At 39.5% G+C, this 23,643-nt stretch overlaps 1 protein-coding gene across 1 annotated transcript in view; it reads left to right on the top strand.

Moving 5' to 3' along the window:
* Positions 1-23,643, top strand: part of LOC127585699 (neuronal vesicle trafficking-associated protein 1-like) — a 68,408-nt gene that overhangs the window by 2,188 nt on the left and 42,577 nt on the right. Inside the window, exon 3 of the mRNA XM_052043401.1 lies at positions 17,902-18,018. Within this exon, the coding sequence (XP_051899361.1) occupies positions 17,902-18,018 (117 nt within the window). The remainder of the gene's footprint in view (positions 1-17,901; positions 18,019-23,643) is intronic.

The following is a 23,643-nucleotide window of genomic DNA, read 5'->3' as shown; positions in this document are numbered from 1 at the left end:
AGGTAACAAAAGTTCATCTTCATACCCAAAAATAAATAAATCCTGAAACTAATTGTGTTGTACTCGTCATTATGTGGTATTAATAGTAGAACATATAATTTGCTGTGCCACAAAATAAGCCGTGGGAATAGCCAATAGTAGTTATCTTTATTTAGTATACATGTTATAGATCCTTGTACTTCAGAAGTGACACACCAAGTCGTACACTTTGCATGAAACATCAAAGACTTACAACTGATAAGCAAAATCCAAATACATAAAATGAAAGAAAAAGATGGTCATTGCCTGCCGTTACATCTGAACTATTCTCTTCTGAGAGAGAAACCCAAGAAACTAACAGTTGAAAGTTTTCAACAGCAATTGGTGATTAGAATTGTTATGAAATTCATGTTTAACTGGCCCATTTGGCTCTCTAAACCACTCCAATCAGTCCCACTGCCCTTATTTCTCTGTGGTACTGCTAGTTAATTTCCTGTATATGTCTATTGTGACCCCTCTTGAAAGTCCTCATTAGTTTTATTTCCACCCCCTTGCAGGCAGTGAATTCTTTGTATATAAAAAAAAAATTTGTACCTTTCCCCATCACTTTGAATCACTTGGTCCTTGAAGCATCTGCTAACAGCAACCATTTCTCTCAACTCTATCCAAACCCATTATGATTTTGTACACCTTTGTCAAATTTTCTCTCGATCTTTGTCCCAGGGAAGAAAACGTTCTTGTAATTTTTTCTGTACCTTCTCTAGGAGTTTAATATCGTTCCTAAAATGTAGTGACCAGAATTGAATGCATTTCTTTAGTTGTGGCCTAATGATTGTTTCATTGGAGTTAAGTAACCTTCCTGCTTTTGTGACCTTTGCCTTAGTTTATGAAAAGTTTACCTGTACAGGTGACTTTTCAAACAGAGTACCTACACAGTGACAACTTGTAGTACAATAACGGTGTCTTTACTATAGCAAAATGACCCAATAGTGCTTCGTGGAACCATTATGAAACATTTTGACATTGTGCCATATTAGGGCATATTAAGTATTACTCTGACTTGGCAGTAAATACATAAAACTGTGCTAGAAAGATCTGTAATTACTATCACAATCAGAAAATAAGAAATAAAAACTAATGCTGTCATGAAATAATTCCTAATGTGTTTGGTAGTCAAAGGATACAGAACAGTTTTAATTTTCATTGTAGTCAATGAGCTATAACAAAATAAAGCTGCTTGTATTTTTGAAATATCAGCCAACAGTGCCTGGTCACATGCTGATTTATCATTCCCACAAATTTGACATACTTTACTCTATTTGCAAGTATCTTGAAGGGAATTGAAGATGAATTATTTTCTATTTTTATGGTGTGCATTAGAATGATCATCCTACTAATGGCCACATTGTTCTTTGCAGCTGTACCATGTTTTGTCTTCTTCGTTCTCTCAATACTGTTTTCTCACTCGCACCAAACTTCTTTCTCTTGGTATGAGAGACTCATTAAAATTTGTTAACCAAACTTTTGGTCTCCTTTGGCCATTAAGATGGCTAAGTGTCAATTTGTTTTCTTTGTTAGATCATGCTCATGTGAGTCACTTTGGGATGTTCTGATCTGTTAAGAATGTTCTATATCCTGTGGAGATGCAATGGTTAATCTGTGGTCTGGAGCACAGTTGTAATGTTTAACTGCTGATTTGTTGTTCTTTTTCAAGCCATTTCTTATGTGGTCCTTAAGGCAAGTGGGTTAAGTAGGTAAATTCCAATAATATAACAATCTATACTGTAATAATAACTGTAAGGTTCTGGTTTCAATAGCACACACGATATACGAGTTTTCTTTCTGTTTTGGTGTTGTTTAATACCACTAACAAATTGATTTCTAAGAAACAAAGGACTGCAGATGCCGGAATCTAGATGAACAAACAAGAAGATGCTGGAGGAACTCAGTAGGCCAGGCAGTATCTGATGAGAAAAGCAGATGGTCAATGTTTCAGGTCAGGATCCTTCTTCAGGACTGAAGACGGGAGAAGGGGAAGCTCAATATATAGGCGTGAGAAACAGGGCAGTGATAGTTTGGTAACAGAGGGGAGGTGGGGTGGGCACAATTGATGCAGGTAAAAGATAGAGCACCTGTGTTTCATAGAGGACCTGCGCTCCATCCATAACAGTGATCTGCATCTTCCCATTGCCAGTCACTTCAACTCCCCCTCCCACTCCCTCAATGATATGTCCGTCTTCTGCCGCCTCCACTGCCAGGAGAAGTCCAAATGCAAACTGGAGGAAGAGCACCTCATTTTCCGTCTGGGGACCTTGCAGCCTAATGGCTTGAACATTGAATTCTCCCACTTCAAGTAAATCAAACCACAGAGACACACCACACACTGCCTTTTCTTTCTCTTTTCTTCCCTTTCCTAGCCTATCTCTTTTTTTCCTTGCCTATTTTTATTTTGGAAGTTCAGATGTTGGGTATATTCAAGATGAAATGATAAAAAATTTTATCATTTCGAGAGAATCTAAGGATATGAAGATCAAAAGTGAAAATGAGATCACTGATCAGCCATGATCATATTAATGATGTAGCAGGCTTGAGGGATTCATGGGCTACACATGCTCCTGTTATTATGGTCTTATGGTTTTCAATTTATCATCTTGGTTTTCAGAAACCTCCATGGCCTTGCCTTTCCCCATTTCTGAAACAACCTCCTGATCTTGAAACTCAAGGATCTGTATGCTCCTCCAGTTCTGACCAGTTTTGTTTTCTCTAATTATTGTGCCATTTGTGTCTATGATTTAGCCCCATTTCTGGAATTGCCTTTCTATCTCTGTTGTGCTCCCTCCTTTAAACTCTCTTTAAGTCCCAAGTCCTCAATGAAGATTCTGATCAACCACCCTGATTTCACTTATGTGGTTCCATTATGCTGCTGTTGTAATGTAAATCTTGTTAATTGCCTCTGGCAATTTTACAGGCTTATCCATACAAATGAATGCTGACCATAGGCCTGTAGGTCTGATGTTAAATGAAGTAGCCCATCTGAATGCTTAACTGATCATGACTGGAAAATTGCCAGTACTTATTTCAGCACGTTACCCAAAACCAAGTGGAATGATTGTTCTTATGCTTCATTTTCAAAAACAGGATTGGCAATCCACTGATCTGGATTAGGATGATGCTGTGTGGATGTTAGCTGTGACAGCAGTCCCTATCCCTTTAGTTAGTGAGGGATTCTAATCCTAGTTGCTGTTCATTGAGTCTTATCAAGATTTATATTCATTGAATATTCAAGGGTGGTGTCGGGAAGAAAGTCTTTACAATCACAGTGGGAGAAATGTGAAACTTCTTTCTCCCCTTCTCCAAAATACTGCTGAGTTTAGGCCAGCTCAACATGTTGTCACCAAGATTACTAGACTTTCATTAGGGAAGAGGCATTATGAACAGTGGATCCAAGATGGAGTTAAGATGCAGATCAATCATAATTTAATGGAATGGTAGAACAGGTTTTGGGGGGGAGTGGGGCTAAAAGCTTAATCCTGTTCCAAAACACTGGTGTGGATGCTGTACAAAGTTAGAGTTCGACCTGTGTGAGATGCAATTGTGCTTCTAGACACCATCCAGACTTACTCTTGAAGATTTGCACTTACTCTTGAAGATGTCCAGTGGATATGCGATCGCCATGGAACTGAATCCAACAGAGAGGCCTTGCCTTTAGGGGACAAGAGATGAGAAATTACAGAGAAAAGAAGAAAGGAACTAAAGACCCAGGTTACTGTGCAGATCTAGTGTGTGTCTCCAGTGCTCATTTTGTTGTGAAGCTATTGGAAAGTTACTGTTGGATGTGTGAGTTTTCAATGTTATTCTCAACAGGATGCATAATGCATTTGTTCATCGTGGGATTGATGCTTTACAGAAAAAGTAGGCAGCACTGCTCGATCAGAAGAATACATTCCAATTACCCTAAAAACAGCCAGTTTGTGGGTGCAGCTTAGCATTGTGAAGAAAACAGTAACACTATATGTTGCTTGATATCTGTTATTATTCACAGGAAAGGTGGTGATGAAAATTACATAGTTTCCAATCAAGTTCATTGGCCCTGAACTTGTAGATGTAATGATGATGAAACTGTGAGTGTTCTCTGCCGTTGCAGTGCAAAACTGACAATGACTTCCATGGGGTTAAACAAGGCACCTTGCAAGTTGTTGGCAGTGATGCCCTACTCCCCCATGGCAAGTGCTGGTGTAGACTTCACAGATGCCATTATCACAGATGTGACTGATTTGGTGTGAATTTCAAATTTTCGTGCAATATTCTCACTTTTAATTATGGACTAAATCTACGATGCTATATCCACCCTGGACCTGTAAAACACATTTAGAGTCTCATCCTCAGAAAAATATTTTAATAATATTTTTTCATTTTAAGTTTTCTTTTATATTTTAGTTTAATCCCATGTGTATGTACTTTGTTCTCTGAATAACGATTTTTGTGAATTCCATGCATGTTGACACAAAGCAGAAAAAAAATAATTCCATGCGATGAGATGATTAACCAGTGTGTCCTGTTGAATTCCCTGGGTTTCCTACAAAGGGCACCAAACTCAAAACAAGGTGGGAAAAGAATAAATCTGCAGGTCGTTGAAACATTGATTCCAACTTTCTTTGAGAACAGCAGTAAATAAAATACTAATGTTATCATGTTTGGGCCATTTTTGCTATCCCTCACCTGAGTAACATGTTTTACTAGTCTTGGATCTGTATCATGACTGGGAGTTTTTATTTTAATCTCCCAATCTTGGGATGGGCAATAATTACACTACTTGGATGCATATATCCTATTGAATAAGGGTTACTTTCTGTAACTTAAACAAGATTAATTTGAAAAATAATCTGAATAATCCACACTATGAGTGGTTATTTTTTCCAAGACCTGCAGTGTTGATAGAGTCTAGAACCGTGACTGGGTTTTCATTCATGAACTACTGTTCTTTTAGGTTTTGATGTGAACTGCAGAGAGGATCATTTCATTAGTGTGTCTTAAATTCCTACTATACAGGATTTTAAATAGCCTGTTAATGGCTCTTTTACAGTAGTTCAGATGGAACTGCTTCAATATAAATGTAGATGCATAGTGCTTTTTTTTGGTCCAGTAGCAAATTGAGAAAATTGATTATTTCCAGAATGGAACACAATTGTAATTATTTCTGGGTCAAAGCGTGCCGATCTGGAATTTCAGCTGGGCACTTCTGGATGCTTACCATCGTTATGCATCTGATGTGACTTTCAAAGGAACGTTGCCCAGGAAATTGTTCTGAGAAGCACTTGTCATTGAGCGTCGTTAGAACAACCAAGCTGTTATGGCCTTGCAACAATGCTATTTAAAGGGGGCTTCTTGGAACCTGACATAAGTTGCAACTCCTGGCCCTGATTTCTGAACTCCTGACCCACAACTCCCTTGAACCCCCAGATCATCCTCCAGGGCCCTGATAACCAGTGCCGTCCCCGCACCCAGGAGACATGACCCCACTCCTGGACTAGTCAACTTTCACTTGGACATGGCACAACAATCTCAAGCATGTCATTAAATGCACAGATGAATTTCTTGGCCTTGGCCTTTAGTCTGCCTGGACCTTGCCATAGAAATTTTTTGATTTATCAGTAGCACAACAAAATGGCAACCTTTTTTATTATTGGGCAACATTTTTTTGTGTGCTGTTAAGATAAGATTGTGAAGCAGTCCTGTTATTTCACGGGACGGTGGATTGTGCTTGGGTAGATCACCTTGCTCTCTCCAGCTAAATGAGATGTTGATTAAAATTAAAAGTTTACCTTGTAATTTTTTGATGGAACAACCATATAAATATTATAAGATAGTTTACAAATAGTGGAGTGTCTGCCATTGGATTAGATAAACGAATGTGTAGTTATTTTAACAAACTGGTAGATAGATTTGTTGTATACTTTTGATTTGAAATGTCTTGCAGCCAAAACCAGTCAGAATTATCAGCAGATCTTCTCCTCTCACAGCAACAGGTGTATTATAGTTTACTGTGAAATTCTTGGTTTCCAGTACTGATGTACTGACTGAGGCTCTCCCTGTACTGCACTGGAATCTTTGTGCAGTCCAGTGGGGTAGCTTTGCATCTTTCCTGCTCCCAGGCTGCAGAGCCTGGCTATTGAGGCTATAACCACTTTAAAACCTGGTGTAAGCACAGCTGTCTGATTCAAAAGAATAGGAAATGATGGCTGCCGAGAGAAAGTTTTTGAAATTTTTTTTATTATTTCAGGACTTTAATTTTTCTTATTCTGTCTTTCAAGGTGTTAAATTAATTATTTTATCTGCGTTTTATTTTTTAACGGGTCCTATGTGTTGCTGACTGAATGTCAGACATTCACAGTTGCTTGGTAACGCTGACAGATTTAACAGCGGGAGAACCTGGGGGTGAGACTTCAGCAGCTGCCAAAGCCGTCCTGTGAGAGCAGCAGGCTGTCTGTGCTGAGGCAGCCCCATTGCTGCACTTCAGCCATGCTGAAGTACTGCAAGCCAGGCTCCCTGCAGAAAAATTGCTCCCGGCGCCATGCTGGGACCAATTGTGTGATCCTGGGCATATGGCCAGTGCCCTTTTGGGCAATGGAAGAAATGTCCAATGATCAGACAAATTGGTTGTATTTCTGTATTGAAGTGGATTATTGCAAGGCCAAGGTGTAGTAGTGTTTATCACTTGAAGTATGATGGGAGAATTCAGAAATTTATTCATTACATCTCTAAAGGACTTTTTTTAAAAGAAGTTTCCATCTTGGTAAATAAGATGATAATGTTATTTGACTCTTGTCCCTTCAGCAATGTTATTATTTTGCATTTCCGTATGACATAGAAGGCAGCCATTCAGCCCATCGAGGCTGTACTGACTGTCAGAGCAATTGCATCAATCTTATTTCTCCACTTATTTCCCAGTAATCTATTTTAGGCCTATTCATTCCTGCTGATTCTCTGGTCACCCACTCACACTATGGGTAATTTTCAGTGGCCTATTAACTTACCCACCAGTACTTTATTGGGATATGGGGGAATCCAGAGCACCCGGGGGAAACCCACATGCCCACAAGAAGAATGTCCAAACTCTACACAGTCAATGTTGGACATCAGAATCGAACCTGGGTCACTGGATTGTGCTGCTATTCAGGTTGGACTGTCGTGTCTTGATTCATTACAGTGAATTGTGTTTGTTTCTTAACAAGGATCTTACTACGTTTTTAATGAGGTTTCTAAAGTTTGCTGTAAAACTAGCTGAATAATAACAAGCATGGTATGATAAATGGAAGTTATTTGGTTAAAAAGAAGTTGAATTTTATTGAAGTCTAATGTCCCCTTTTTAATAATACATTTAATATTTATCTATAAATTATTAGTTTTGGGTGTAGTGCATTCTTTTGCTCATCAAAACTTGCACCTGTATTCTTCCCTGCAGCAGTCCTATTGAACTCTGAATTCCCAAATGACAGGTGCCATCCTGTGTAATCAGAGGGTCATCCATGTCTCTAGAATGACTCTGGACTTGACCCCATTGTAGGATTCCATTACCCAACAAGTTTATTGAACCTTAGTGAACAAGCAAAATGATGGTGTATATATTTTCATATGAACTCTAAGTGAATATGAATAGTTTGCAATTCTGTAATGAGCCTGATTTAGGGATAATTCTCCTCTGTAATTTAAAAAAAAAATTTCATACAGTGTAATGGATATATAGAAACAGCTTCCACAAATTGCATAGATGCCTTTTGGGATTCGACACATTTTAAAAACAAAATGGTTGCATTTTAGCACCAAAGGTTCAAAAACAAATTGAATGCCTTAAATTTTGTTTACCTTTGTGTATAAGAACAGGGAGGAAATTTACTGAAACTGTCCAGGTTATTTATAGATTAGATTGAGTGGTAGAGAGATGTATGAGTATTGGGCTTAATTGGCCAAATAATCTAGTGTTGTTGATAACTACGATTCTTAATATAGTTGAACTCTCATGAGTGAGGGTTAGTAAGACCCACTGGAAACGGGAAAATTCATCAGAACTCTGGAAAAGAATTGTTTCACTGTCATAAATTCCTCTTGGCACTGTTGGTGTGGAAACTTCATCACTGGAAAGCAAATGGAGATCTACAACTATGAAGTAGCATTTTGGTGTTTGCTTGACAGTTTTAAATGGGTCAGAACCAGAATCAGATTTATCACTGACGTATGACGTGAAATTTGTTGTTTTGCGGCAGCAGTATAGTACAAGACACAATAATCTGTACTGCTGCCGCAAAATGACAAATTTCACATCCATCTAAATGTATCATTTACAACCAAGAGGCAAAATCTACATTATTCATCTGTTGACTGCAGTTTTGCCACTTTTGGTGAGCTTATGATGTGCTTTATCATATTAGATCCTGTGGGTTTACAGCTGTATTATGCCATCTTCCTGATGTAGGCAGGGATGGAAAATTTTGAAGTACTCTGGGCCATTTTGCAATTATATAGAATAAAATCAGACCTGGATCATTCAGGGGAAAGGTTAAGAGACATATCATCGTGCATAGTATAATAGAAGTTTGGAACTCACTCTTTTACTTCAAATGAACTGAAAGTCAACAGATGAATGCAACCAATGGTTAATACAGTAGCAACCAAAGAAGAATTTATCCCCGGGCATCATTACTGAGCTACTAATGTCCGATATTTAGAGCTACTTCATAGTTTACCACTGGAGGTAAATTAAAACATTCAATCATTGTGTATTAGCAGTCATTGCAACATAGCACCTGAAAGATAGACAGGTGGCCTGTGATCCCCTGGAAACCATCACCTGATAGTACTGATGACAAAGTTAATTAGAAATGGCAATCAGAGTGATGAACATTCAGAAATCTAAATGGAGACATCTTCTTGCTGCAGGAATACAGTTTGACTTTTAAGTGAAAAACCTATTTGTGGCATCAAAAGAAGACTCACGGGTAAAGTAGTGGGTATTAAACTGAAATGTTACCTCTTTGTGCACTTGCATGAATTGGAACAGTTCCTTATAGTATTGGAGTAACTAGTGTGATACAGGGGAAAATTAATCATCAGTATGACGTGATTAATCTGACTGAATTACATAAAAAAACATATTAAACACAAGATAATCCAGATGGTAGAGAACATCATTACCTAGTTTTCAAAAGGTGAATTCAAGATTTAATAAAGATTGACTCCTATCAACTTATTTTCCTTGAACAATAATATTAGCATTTTGATAGTTGGAAATGTTTGTTTGCTTTTGACATCTTCTTGGGTACGACATATTGCTCACTTCTGTGTATAGTCTGTGTGTCTAACAAAAACAGAAGTCCTTAGTAACTTGAGGTGAATATCAACAGAAGACCAGCGCACTCTCTAGTCTTTGTGAAACTGTGAAGGTAGTTTAAAGGTAGCAAATGAACCCATATCTCTACCAGGGATGACACAGTGGCACAGCTGGTAGTGCTGTTGTCTTGCAGCTCCAATGACATGGGTTCAATCCTGACCTCTTGTGCTGTTTGTGTTGCACATTCTCCCCGTGATCACATGGATTTCCTCTGGGTGCTCCAGTTTCCTTCCTTGTCCCAAGGACGTGTGGGTTGGTAGGTTAATATGTCACTGTCAGATGCCCCTAGTGTGTAGGTGAGTTGTAGAATCTAAAGGGAGTTGATGGGAATGTGGGGAGAATAAAATAAAATGGGGATTAGAGTAGGATTAGTGTAAATAGGTACTTGGTGGTGAACACAGACTGGGTGGGCAGAAGGGTCTGTTTCCATGCTGGATGATTCAATGACCATAATAAATATTGCCTTCATTCTGCTAACTACAAACATTTTTTTTGAGAAAACAAAAGCAAAAGTACACTGCTCCACCCTTGCTAGTGGACTTGCTGTAACATTCAAGGTCAGGTATCTGAGTCTGACTGTTTTGGTTTTGAAATGAATGAATTTTTTTTCTCTTGAGGTCGGGCTGACTGCCTGTGTGTTCCTTTTGCCCTTTCTGCATGTCGACTGCAATTAGGAAAGTTGTTTCTCCAACTTGTTCCATGTTCATTAGACCTGTCAATAAAACACACAACCTCTTCTCTCTTGGAATGCCAGTTTAAAGAAACTACAACTTATTCTCAAAACAAACAGGGTCTGTGCTTAGCTTAATGAGGCAATTGCCTCTCAGTGTTTCAGGTTCAGTAACCAGCGAATGTGACTTCCAGAAATTGGTTGACCTACCTTTAATGCAAATCTTCAATTCCTAATCTATGAACAAATTAAAACATTGTAATAAGTTCTTTCATCCTAATTTTTGAATATCAAGGATAATCCTTTTGCCTTGCAAAACATATTAACTCAATCCAAAACTCCTCGTGAAGGCAAAAATAATTGATTATAAATCTTGAATTGTGATATTAGTGAAGAAACTGCACAATACCAAAAGGGGCCCAAGGGTAGGTTGAGTTCTTTTGTAGTAGCATTGTGTATTTAGTACCCCTTTGAAAATATTCCCTGTAGTTGGTGAAGGTTAGAGTCTGCAATACAATAGTGCTCTTTCTCAAGATATGACAGGGCTTCTGACAGCTTGCGGCATTGCTTCTTGCACAGAATCAGTCAGCCTAGGATTCATTAAAATGGATCTTGCTTATCTGCAAGAGCAGCTTGTGGCTGATGCCAATGAGAGATAAAGTGCGAGAAGGGAAGATATAGGCACTTGACTGTGCAATCACAGGTTGACAGATGAAATGACTTCTGGATATCTTTTTAATTATTATTGAAATTGCAGATTATGTAAGCTTTATCCATTTAGCAACTGCATGGAATTGAACATCCCTCCAAAAACGTATCATTAGCAGATGAAATTATTTCCAAAAAACATATGCCTGCTTCATAAATCATAGCCAACATCTTGAATGTTGATAACACTCTGGACTCCTGCTAACACTGCTGTGTTACCCAAATATATAACAACTTGTGAAGCAAAACTGAAGAATGTTAATAAATTATGATAGGACTTTAATCAGTTAAAACTATAGCATTTAACACCAAATAGAAAATAACTTATTTGCAATAAAACTCTGTCATTAATGTCAACCATGCCAATTTGCATTTTCATTTCTCTTGCTTTAAAATTCCCACACGTGGCATTCAAAATGCTCATAAATAACTGACCAAACCAATTTGTTTTGTGAAATGGGCTGTTTAGTGGCGTGACAGTGTTTTTATTTAAATAAAAGGCCAGAAGAGAGCAAGAGCAGTTTGAAATGAGGCTGAAAGGCAAAAGGTGTTCATGATCACATGAAAGAAAAAGAATAAGTTAAAAATTGAACTAATTTTAATTATTTTCTTTTTCAATTAAATTGTGCTATATAAAGAATGAAAGTTGAAGCACCTCTTGAGTGAAGATTTTCCTAATGACCAAAGATACCAATTTTACTGAATGCTATTTTAAAAATAATAGGAAAAATCCCATATGGAGTGGTTCCAAAAAATTAAAACCAAAACAAAACTGTAGAGCCCTAGTTATGACATATAAATAGGAAGATCTCAAGGAGTCTGAGGTCAAACTTTGCTGACCTGAGTTACTAACACATCCAGTGCTCTTTCCACAGTTGCTGATCATGAAGACTCTGGCTCAGGAGACAGATTAAAGTAAGAAACTTAAAGATGTGTCAGCCGTCAACCGGTTGACCCACCTGAATACTTAAAAATTTTGACATACCATGTGCTTTATCGATGTGCAGAGTGCTTGGTACAACAGTAGTCTTGGAAAGGATCAGTATTATTACTTGACTAGCCTGAGTTATAGGCAAAATAGGGAATGATGAATATGAGGACAGGAAATTTGTGAAGTCATGGGAATCTTGTTTAAAATCAGAGACAATCATCAGTGATGGCCTCTGCTGTCTGATAATGGCCCCAATACAGGCACCATGAATGACCTTCAAATGTGCTATAAGATTCAATGGCCACTCTCTTTGATAGAGTGGAATTTCCAAGCCGAGCGTGAGGGACAGATTCTGATTGGTTATCTGAAAATGATGGAATTTTAACTCCATAGCATGTGTGTATTTTGTTTTAAATTTGTTCCCAGTTTATTACAGGGCTCAATGGGATGGATGGGGAGAGCATGTTTCCCTTGGCTGAGGACTCTAGAACCAGGGTAGACAATCTCTGAAAAAGGGAATGGGCATTTGGCTCTGAGGAGAATCCTCACTCAGAGGATAATGAACCTTTAGAATTCCCTACCGGGGAGTGGTCATTCAGTTCATCTAAGTCAGAAATCAATAGACTTCTGGATATTAAAGGAATCAAGGGATATGGGGATGGTGCAGGAAAATGGAACTGAGGTAGAAGATAATTTATGAGCTTGATGAATGGCAGAGCAGGCTCAAAGGGCCAAATTGCAAAAACCTGCCTCTAGTTATGTTAGAAGCCAGTCTAGTAAGAGGCTTGGCACTCTCTCGGGAGGGGAATTCTCTAGAAGAGATAGTTACCTGGGAGGAGGCAGTGTCATTAAATGAGTTTGAAGGCAGAGATCAGGACTTCATGGAGAGGTGGTTTGATCACAGGGTTGTAGGTGTGTGGTTCTATGCAGCAGTTCTTGTCTCCTTACAGTTGCTGCATGTTCTGAGGCCCAAAGAATCCCACTCATCGAGTGTTAAAGATGGAAGAGCTACGGTCTCGTTAATTAATCTTAAATAAGGGATCTGACTGTCATTGACTGGGCTGGGTCACTTAGCCACTCCCATCCTCATCCCTTGGTCCCACCTCTGTTAAACCTGGAAGTGGGAAGTGAGAGTTTGAGATTTGTTGACCACCTGATTTAAACTGACCTTTTTTTTTGTGGTGTGGACTGATGTGGGGAGTTCTGTTGGATAGCATGGTGGTGTAGCAGTTAGTGCTACTGCCTTACAGCTTAAACAACCCAGGTTCAGTCTCGATCTTGGATGCTGCTGGGTGGAGTGTGCATGTTCTCTCAGTGACTGTGTGGGTCTTAACTGGCTGCTTCAGTTTCCTCCTGCATCCCAAAGATGTGCTGGAAGGTCAACTGGCAACTGTAAATTAGGCCTTATTGTGGGATAGTGGCAAAAGTACCAAAGGGAAATAGGGATGAAATTGTTCTGCAGGGAACCAACATGGATCCAAAGGGATGTGCTGCAATAAGTAAGGAATGGGAAGCAAATTTATTGTTTACTTAGCAATGTACCAAGCCTGTTTCAATGATGGATGGATGGGAGTGTACTCATTGAGAAAGTGACAGCAACAATGGTAGCAGCTCCTGCTGTGGTCAAAAATTAGCTTTCAACCAAGAGACAAGCACCTTGGGGGTCCTGGAATGTTAGCAAGGTGCTTGAGATTAAGAAGGCTGAAGTCATTCAGCAGGATCTTTGGACAGGTGTTATGGATGACAATTTACAATCAAACTGTCAGGAGATTTGGAAAGCTTTTTGTCAGAGGTGAATAAGAAGGTTGTTAAATTGGTGGTAAAGTGCAAGTTATGGATTCTGTGAGTAATTGATGAAGCTATCAGGCTGGCATTAAATATACTGACTGGGAAAATGCAACTGATTTACCATCTCCAGTTTTCATGGAGGGACTGGGAAGATGGACACGCCTCCAACTATGAAGGGTAGTAAATTTAAAAGACTGAAACTGCTTTAACAGTGAAAGAATATAATTGTCATCTGAAGTTCATGGTTAGCCTTCACTGTCCTAGAGCAGTGATCTTTCAATCTGTAAGGAACAACAGCAGTTTCCAAACTTCAGTTCTGATCAACTAGGCCAGAAAGTTGTAAGTGAATATGTGGATTTATTTTTAGTATTTTACCAACTCTATACATTAATTGAAGCATGCTGTTATTTTAATTAATTTTTCTAGTTGGTGGCAGATTCACAACACCAGAATGAAGCTGAACTGTTACATTCACCTCCAATTTTTTCAGGCTTTTGTTAACCACTACTGATTTTGTGTACCTTTTCACAATTACTTATGAATAAACTTACATCTTCTCAGAAGATTAGTTAATAGTCATATGGAGCTTTCCTTTTATTGGCATTCAGTTTCTGCAACATCACATTTCATGTTTGAATAGACCTGCCATAGGTGCAACACCTGCCTCTACATCACCTCCATCCTCCAGGGACCCAAACAGTCCTTTCAGGTGAGACAGAGATTGATCTGCGCCTCCCTTAATATCATCTACTGCATTCAGTGCTCCAAGTGTGGCCTCCTCTACACTGGTGAGAGCAAATGCAGACTAGGTGACCATTTCGCAGAACACCTGTGCTCTGTCCGTAACCGCGATCTGCATCTCCCCATTGCCAGTCACTTCAACTCCCCCTCCCACACTATCACTGATATGGAAGTCCTCGTTCTCCTCCATTGCCAGGAGAATTCTAGACGCAAACTAGAGGAACAGCACCTCATTTTCTGTCTTGGAACCTTGCAGCCTAATGGCATGAATATTGAATTCTCCTACTTTAGGTAATCTCCACCCCTCTTCCCCACAAAACCAGCCCCCCCCCCCCCCAAACATGCTTCTTCTCTTCTTGCCTTTCCTAGCCCTTTTTTTTCCTCTCCTTACCTTTGACCCATCCCCCGGTGGATCTACTCTCCCCTCCTCCCCCGCACCTGCCTATCACTATCTTTTACCTGCATCTACCTATCACCTCCCTGTGTCCACCCTGCCTCCCCTCTTTTGTCCACCTATCACTGCTCTGCTTTTTCCCCCCTATAAAGTATATTGGGCTTCCCCTTTTCCTATCTTCAGTCCTGAAGAAGGGTCCTGACCCGAAATGTTGACTGCCTGCTTTTCTCCACGGATGCTGCCTGGTCTGCTCAGTTCCTTCAGCATCGTCGTGTTTTTCATGTAGGTTCCAGCATCTGCAGTCCTTTGTTTCAAAAGATTTACCCCAGTGTGTTTGATCTGAACTTGCTCTCGTCTGACTAATAGGCACGTGCAGGCCTAACACAAGTCTTTTTCTTTCCAGATATAGATATTGACACTGTTCATTTGGGGAATACCCTTATTTCTTTGAGAGTTCAGATGAGATTTGTCCTTGGTATCAGGCTAGTGTTATGCTTCAAGATTGAAGTAAAGCACGCTCTTTCGGATGCAAGATGCAATGTATCTGGATGCAACTTAAATGTGTCCCAGTCAATGAAATGTTCTTTACTGTTTATTTCTTGACACTGAATCTTTACTGAATTTATTTGATTTTTTTTTTACTTCTGGACATCACTTTTCAAACTACTTAGGCGGATGTAAGGTATTTTATCTTGGTCACCTGCCACATTTACAATGAAGCAAAGTAAAATAAAAATTAAATTTCAAACTTTTACAGCAATTGTATGGAGCACCCACACATTTCAGCTCCTGCACAAAAAATCTGGCTGTCCAACAAAACTTACTGGGACTATTGCAGCTATCTTAAATGAGGGGGGCAGTGGAAAATCCATACAAGGTCCCTCTGTGCTCTGGGTAAAATATGCTAGCATTGTTGGTAGTGGAATTTCAGCTTCTAGCATCCTTACTATTTCCATCCCATTGAAGCTGCCTGAGGTGGAATCTGACTGTTTTCAACCTTTTGGTGCCGTTTATGAATGACCCAGAGGTTACCTTCTGATTACACATTCTCACCATTACTACCTGTTTCACTCCCATAACATTGCCTAACTCTGTCCCTGCCTCAGTGCATCTGCTGCTGAAACACTTCTCCATGATTTTGTCACCTCTTTGCTTGACTATTCCAACCCACCTTTGGATGAATTTGATCTCAAGGAGGTCGGAAGATTGAAAGTTGGCTAAAGTTCTCCTGTCTGTCTCTTTAACTCAGACCAAGATCCTTATGCTTTTTTGTTTGCCATCAACTTTGGCTCATGTTTAAGCCATGTTGTGATTTCAAAGTTCTCATCTTTGTTTTCAAATTCCTCCCTTGCTTTGCTCCATTTCCATTGCTGTGTGCATCATTAGATTTTAGCCATTGGCAGCTACAGGTGAGCTGATAAGGCCATAAGACCTAGACATCTGTCTCTTCATCTCTTTTTTTTTGGATGCTTCTTAAAATCTATATGTTTCAGCAAGCTGTTGATTGCCTACTGTAGAACCTCTGAGACTGGTTATCAAATTTTGGTTGGTAGCAGCCCTGTGAAGCTCTTTGAGATATTGTACTCTGTTCATACTCCCCCATAAATTCAAGTTGTTTTATTACCTTTCATCAGAGCTGTTGAAGGGTTGTCAGCACGACACATTAATTCTTTTTACATGGATGTTGCCTGCTTTTTAAGCTTCTTCAACAACTCTTTTTATTTTAGATTTCCAGCATCTGCAATATTTTGCTTTTGGATTATTTCATTACTCTCTTGCTGTTAATATCAGTGTACATTCTATCTAAATGTGAAGCACGGTAGTGTAGCAGTTAGCGCAATGCTCTTGCAGCGCCTGAGACCCAGGTTCAATTCCGGCCACTGTCTGTAAGGAGTTTGTATGTTCTTTCCGTGTCTGCATGGGTTTCCTCCCACATCCCAAAGACGTACGGGTTAGGAAGTTGTGGGCATGCTATGTTGGCATCAGAAGCATGGCGACACTTGAAGGCTGCCCCAGAACACTCTACGCAAAAGATACATTTCACTGTGTTTAGATATCTTATCTAAACGTTTAAGTTTAATGTCCACATAACAGACAAAGTGCAGAAGTATAAAGAATACATTTCAAAAAAGCAGACTCATTCATTCTTTGAAACAATAGTATCTTGAAAACACTGTAGTACCATATTTGATTGTGGTTGAGTGGCCCTTGAACTAGATCTTAATGAGATCACTTTGAAACTTTCCAGGATTGAGGGTAATGTGTATAGATGGCTAGCACTGCTGGTAAAGGGTTAGGGCCCAAAAGCACTCACCCAGTGAGATCCTTGACTGGAAACACTCGGATGCAAGAGTGGAATAGATAAAATTCTACCTTCCCCTGGAATTTGTGATCCCAAATCCATGTTCTAAGCCCCAGAAAAAAATTAGCTCATTTATGTATGGAAGAGCTGGTAGAATTTGGTCCAGTTGTGTTCTGTCAAAAAACACACATGTGCTAATTTGGTAGTGTATTGTCATGCTGAAGAGAAGGCATCTGGTGTCCAGGTTGGGTTGGGAGGGAAAGAATGCACCCTGAAGGTATAATTTCCTGTGTTTATAAAATGATTTTTAATTAAGCTGGTTAATTGAGCATAAGACTGAAAACACTGTCTGTTTTAATTATTGAGTTAATGTGACAGCAATAGAGACGGATCACAGAACAGTCAGAGTCTAAAGAAGTGTTTAGATTTTCTTAACTTGGCACAGACAGTGGTTTAAAGTGGTACCTTTTTGAGTTTTGGTGACAAATTGCATTTCAATAGAAAATTGGAGGTGTCCCTAGGATTTCAGTAAAGTATGAATGTGATTGGGTGAAAATTTCAGAAACTATCCAATTAAGTTCAAAACAATCAATCAGCACTACCATTAATTGGCCAGACCATTGTGAGTTATTGTTTTTTTTACAGGTGGGATGGTTTTAAAGATCAATTTAAATAAATGCATTGTATAAGAACCATATTATTTTACAATTTATTTTCCCAAAGTCCATACAAATGAATCTTGTGTATACTGTTACTGTTTGAGGCAGATGTAACCCTTTTCTAAAAAAAATAAATATTAACTCTTTGTAAGTCCCACCACAAAATGGTTTATTTTAGAAGTAGTATTAAGTTTAGTGGAATTGACATTCCTTGTGATCTGGCTATTGCTCGAACAGTTTCGTTCTGCAGGTGAAGCTAAGTGAATCTAGTATTTTAGCTGATATATATGTATTGAGCAGGATTTGTAACTGCCAAGCTGATTTTGTTTTATTTTCACTCACAGGTTATAGTTAAAACAAGGGCAGAGTACCAGCCAAGTCAAAAGAAAGGCAAGCTTCAGGCACCAAAAATTGCTGAATTTACCATCAGCTTCACCGATGGGGTTTCGGAACGGTTCAAGGTAATCATCTTTGATCGAAAGAATTGTTTAGATTGCACTTCATGGCCTTCTTAAGTAAGATGATCTTTTACACATAATGAGCGAGCTTCAACTAATAACCAAAAGATCCAGGCTAGCAACGAAGACGTGACATAGCATTTAACAAGAATAGTTCCAGGGATTGTTGGTTTGTATTCACTAGACTGGTTCTAGGGATGGCTTGCTTGTATTCACTAGACTGGTTCTAGCAGCGGCAGGTTTGCCATATAAGGAGAGAATGAGTAGACTGGGGCTGTAGTCACTAGAGTTTAGAAGAATTAGAGGAGATCTCATCAAAGCTTACAAAGTTCTAAAAGGGCTTGTTAGGTTAGATGCAGGGAACATTTTCCCTGGCTGAGAGTCTAAAGTCAAAATAGAGGGAGATCAATGAGAACACAGCAAAGAGGGGGGGGGGGAAAAAAGGAAAAGTTGGAACTGTGAGATACAGAACTCAGCAAATTGCAAGAAATACCAGAAGGTCAGGCAGCATTAGTGGAGAGACAAAAACTGAGTGGACAAAACAGACTGAGTTAACATTACCTTCTATAAGAACTGGCCATTTCTAGCACAAACTGGTGGGTTGGTTATCTGAACTTGTTGAATTCAGTGTTTTGTCTCAAGGGTTGTAGCATATCCCGAGGTGGTTGTGCCCTAGCATGTCCCCATCTCACCGCTATTCCTCAAGCTTGGGTTGGAAGTTTACAGTGTAAGAGATAGCGGTTCAGGGTTGGAGTAGATGGAGTATTAAAATTACAGGCAACTAGAAACTCAGGATCACCTTTGCAGATTAAACAAAGGTGTTCTGCAAAGCAATTGTCCAAACTGCATTTGGTTTCTTCAGTGCAGAGGAGATCACATCATGCAAGAAATACAAGTGAGTCACTACTTTGGCTGGGAAGAGCGGTTGGGTTCCTGAATGGTGGGAAGAGAAGAGGTAAAAAAGAAAGGGGAGCTGAGGGGAAGATGTGTCTGGTGGTTGCATCTTGTTGAAGCTGGCAGAAATATAGAGGAGCAATCCATTGAATATGGAGGCTGGAGATTTGGAAGGAGAGGACAAGGGGAACACTAAGCTTGTTTGGGGCTGGAGAAGAGGAAGTGAGAGCAGAAGTGCAGGATATAGAACAGATGTGGTTGAGAGCCCTTTAGATGTGGTGGAGGGGAACCATGGTCAAGGAAAAAGGATGGTGTGGGAATAGTTGTCATCAGAACAGAAGTGATGGAGCTGAAGAAACTGGAAGAAATGGAGTTCTTACGGGAAGCAAAGTGGAAGGAGGTATCATCAAGACAACTGTGGGCTTGTAATGGATTTTGATCACTAATCTATCTCCTAAGATGGGGAGAGAGAAGTCAAGAAAAGGAAAGGTAGAGTCGGAGGCGAACCATGTGAAAGTAAGAGCAAAGTGAAAATGGGAAGCAGAGGTGATAAGCGTTCAAGTTCTGCGCAAGAGAAGGAAGCAGCACCAATACAGTCAACAATGTACTGGAAAAAGAGTTAAGGAAGGAGCCAGAGTAGGAATGAAACAATTCTGCATATTCCACCAAGAGACAGCTTTAATCTGGACAAGTGCCCCACAGCTAACCTTTGATTTGGAGAAAGTGCGTGGAGGTAAAGGAGAAGTTGTTCAACATGTGAATGAGTTCAGTCAGGTGAAGGAGGGTGGTGATGAATGGGACTGATGGGACATTCACTCAAGGAAAAAGCAAAGAGCCTTTAGTCCATCTTGTTGTGGGTGTAGGGGAATGCACAACTATGGTAAATATAAGCCGGAAATTGGAAACGCAAAATAGTAAAGGCATCGACCATGTTAAGGAGATAAATGGGTTGAGACTGGACAAGGGGAGAAAACCATTGCAAAGAGAAATATTTACAAACTGCATAGCTGAAGGACTTGTTTTGTATTTTTATACATATCCTCTGACTTAGACACATCAACCTGCAGGAACAGCTTCTCTCCATCTCCCCTATCAGTTTCATCTAATACCTTGAAAACTCAAAGCACATCATCCATAAACCTTTTAAAGCCGGGGGAATACAATCTCCCTTTGTTTAATCTCCGTTCTGGAGTCTAGATTGCATTTTGATAAATCTACATGCCATCCCCTTTAAGACGAATATATCCTTCCTAAGATGTGGTGCCCAGATTTGTTCACGGTACTCCAGGTGTGGCTTAACTTGGCCTTGGTATAGCAGTAGCAGAACGTTTTACCCAAGTACGTCAGATATAAAAGCCATCATTCCATTAACTGTTTCCTTGTTTTCCATATCTGCTCATGACATTTGAATGAATATGCAGGAAAAAAAAAACACTGAATCACTTTGAACTTCCATTGCTTCTTTATTTGGACCATTGAGAAAGTACTCCACTCTATCCTCTTTAGGTGCTTGCACTTGCCAACATTGAAATCTATGTGCCATAGTTTTGCCATTTTCCTTGATTTCTGAATATTACTTTGCAAAATGATTACTTCCATCTCCACTGCTTACAGTGTCTGCTACCTTTGCCTCAGAAGCAAACTTGGAAACAAAAAATATTTTGAATGGCTATGGCCCCAACGCAGATTCTTGTGTGACGCCACTAGTTACGTGCTGCCAATCTGAGTACTTGCCCATACTCCCTGCTCTTTGTCTCAGCCAATTTCCTAGACAGACCCCAGATCAATAATTTGCCTTGTTCCATTAACTTTAGTTTTATTTGGTATTTTTAAAGGATGTTTACAAATGGTTCTGGAAATTATATAAAGAACATTTGTAGACATTTGCATGTCCACTGCTTTCAAGAAATTCGTCTCTAGGTGGAGTAAATAAAATCAAATAGAAGTCATGAAAGAGACTGGGAAGGATGGGTTACATTTCACTGACATAAAACAGCTGCTACCAGTTGCTACGTTACCTTAATCTGATATCAACAATTGATGAGACCTGATTTGCTCAGACCTCACTTGTTCAATCAAGTGTCCCTTTTCAGGAACGGTGCTCATAGAGCACCCTGTGACGAAGTCACAAGCCCCGATCTCTTCATTCAAATTAATGGGCAGGTGGGGTGCAATTTCCTGACCAGCACTTCCTATGTGAGCTCTCTGCACATATGAATCAACCCTACATTTATAGTGATGATAATGAGTTCCAGGAACAGTCAGTGTGGTGAAAGATGGCACAATCTGCTCTAATTGTCAGGGCTCTACATTGTTCATGAAATAAATTCTGTGTGCATGGTCTGTGAACATCTTCAGTGTCGGGGAGGCAGTGGGATGTAAATCATTATGATGTAATGTTCTGCATTCAGTGCTGGATATTTCTGCCAGATGCATTGGTTTCTCACAACTTTTGAAAATGACAAATGCTATGTTTTAAAAATGTTGGGGTGGGGAGAGTTTGATCTTGCTCAACTTTTGAAACCAACGTGGTATTCATTTCAATTGCCCCAGTTTACTTACCCACCAGAAAGTCACCCAGTTCCTGGCCCTTCTACCTCAATAGAACACATCAGGACTGGCAGCTAAAATGCTCAGCCAGAGCTGGCAAGGTGCAAATGGCAGCAACAATCAGAGGCCTTTATACACTCTAGTGGAAAATAAATGGCTTTGAAGCATTTATGTTGGTCTCAAAGGTTGATTCTACCAGTAATATGTATGCTAACTCTGATAGCAATTTTAACTCTGCCTGAGTGGGCAATCTTTCAGATCAAATGATTGATGGCTGGTGTAAGGAAGACTGGGAAATTGAGGTGGGTGTCCAACTATGTTTAGTTACGCAAGGAAAATTAATTTCCTTTCTTCCTTTGGCCCTTTCTTCTCTGTGCTTTTCAGTATGCCAGTTGGTGGCATTTTTTTCCAGGGGTCCTGCACCCATTCTCAAGTCAAGTCAAGTTTATTATCATGTGCACAAGTATGGTGAGGTACAGGTACAATGAAAAGCTTGCAGCAGCATCACGGGCACATAGGTACAGATAACACACAGAATATACATAAACTATACGAGACAATGAAGAGACAGAGAAAAATCTGTGCAAAAACAAGACCTTAAGTGCAAAAAACAAGGACACAATCAGAGACAAGTGCATTCTCCTAGGCCCAGCAGCCATTAACTACTGAAGTCAGGTTAACTAAGTCAATAGTCAAAGGTACTTGGGTTAATATGGCCATGGGCAGATGGGAAGCTAAAAATCATAGAATTCTGCCAGGACACAGAAACAGGTTTTCAGAATTCTACGTTTACCCCACTCTTTCCATCACCACCGCATCCTTAATTCCAGATGTTTTCTTCTAATTTTACATTACAGGTTGGGAATGAGTGGGTAGGAAGAAGAGAGTGATTTTTTACATCCCTGGAGTGAAGAGCCTGCTGTGCATCAGAATGACCTAAATACCAAATGAGATTTTCCTGTGGATTCTATAGGGACGATGCATCTGTTAGTTTGAAATTTAGTTTGTGTGCTTGTTTGGGTCTATAACATAAATCAGCATCTGTTGGGTACAGTATGCAGTCTTTAAAGTGCTTTGCTATTACCCAGCAAGGGATTCACATTGATGATCTTAGCTTAAATTTGCAATAACAATTATTTTAATGAAGGAACCAATTAAAAACTTCTTCCATCCCGTGTTTGAAAGGTCTGACATTTAATTACTGCATTCCAGTATTTTTCCCTCTGTTACCACTTCCATTATTAATTTTATATTGCTGAGAACATGAAAAATGGAGGCTAGCACAGGCATAATTTGTGGCAATCTGATACTCCTGCAAAGTTGGCTTTAAAGACAACCCTTCAGATCCTGGGCTTCATGCCAATATCTTGCTGTACAGTGGTAAGGGTGAAATGAAAGTCACATCAATACACTTACAAGTTTTTGTGAGTTCCTGAATTAATAGAATTCTCATCTGTGATAAGTTGCCTACTGTTGTTTTATTTTCAAAGGCTCCAGTCTTGGTCACGCCTGTATTGAGATAACAAGGTCTCCAGGAGAAAGATGATTTATAAGGAGCTGTGGGTCAGGCTTGGCATGCAGAAACTTTGTAGATGTATTGGACCATTCCCAGAGCGCTGGAGGATGAATCTTCCTGATTATTTAGAACGAGCAACTGATATTGCTATTAAGTGTAACCTAAGGCTTGGCAGTAGCATTCATGGCATTTGAGGCAACAAGGAGCATCATTCCCAAGACAAATCCAAAAAATGTCATAAAAGCAGAAAATGCTGAAATGGCAGAATGGACAGCAACTGTGGATACTGAATCAGAATTAAAATATCAGGTCAATGTCACTTCAGTTCTGATGAAAATTTGTTAACTTAGACCTTAGCTGTGTTTCTTTCTCTGCAGAAGTTGCCTGACATGCAGAGATTTTCTAGTACTTTCTGATTTTATTTTCAGTATCAGCAGTATGCTACTTCCATTATATATACTAATGTATTAGTGCAGTATTTGAGTAATGAGGGAGAGATGATTTGGATTTGCAATATTTCAGATGAGGCATTAAACTGGAATTCCCATCTGACTGCTCAAATAGACATAAAATATCCCATAAAATCTAATTTGAAGAGGAAGGGAATTGTCATAGAATCATACAGTATAGAAATGGGCCCTTTCTGCTCAACTTGTCCATGCCGACTG

This window comes from Pristis pectinata, chromosome 2 (assembly GCF_009764475.1).
Source record: "Pristis pectinata isolate sPriPec2 chromosome 2, sPriPec2.1.pri, whole genome shotgun sequence".
Classification (NCBI taxonomy): Eukaryota; Metazoa; Chordata; class Chondrichthyes; order Rhinopristiformes; family Pristidae; genus Pristis; species Pristis pectinata.
Note: the sequence above shows the minus strand (reverse complement) of the source record. Positions and strands in the feature narration are given on the sequence as shown.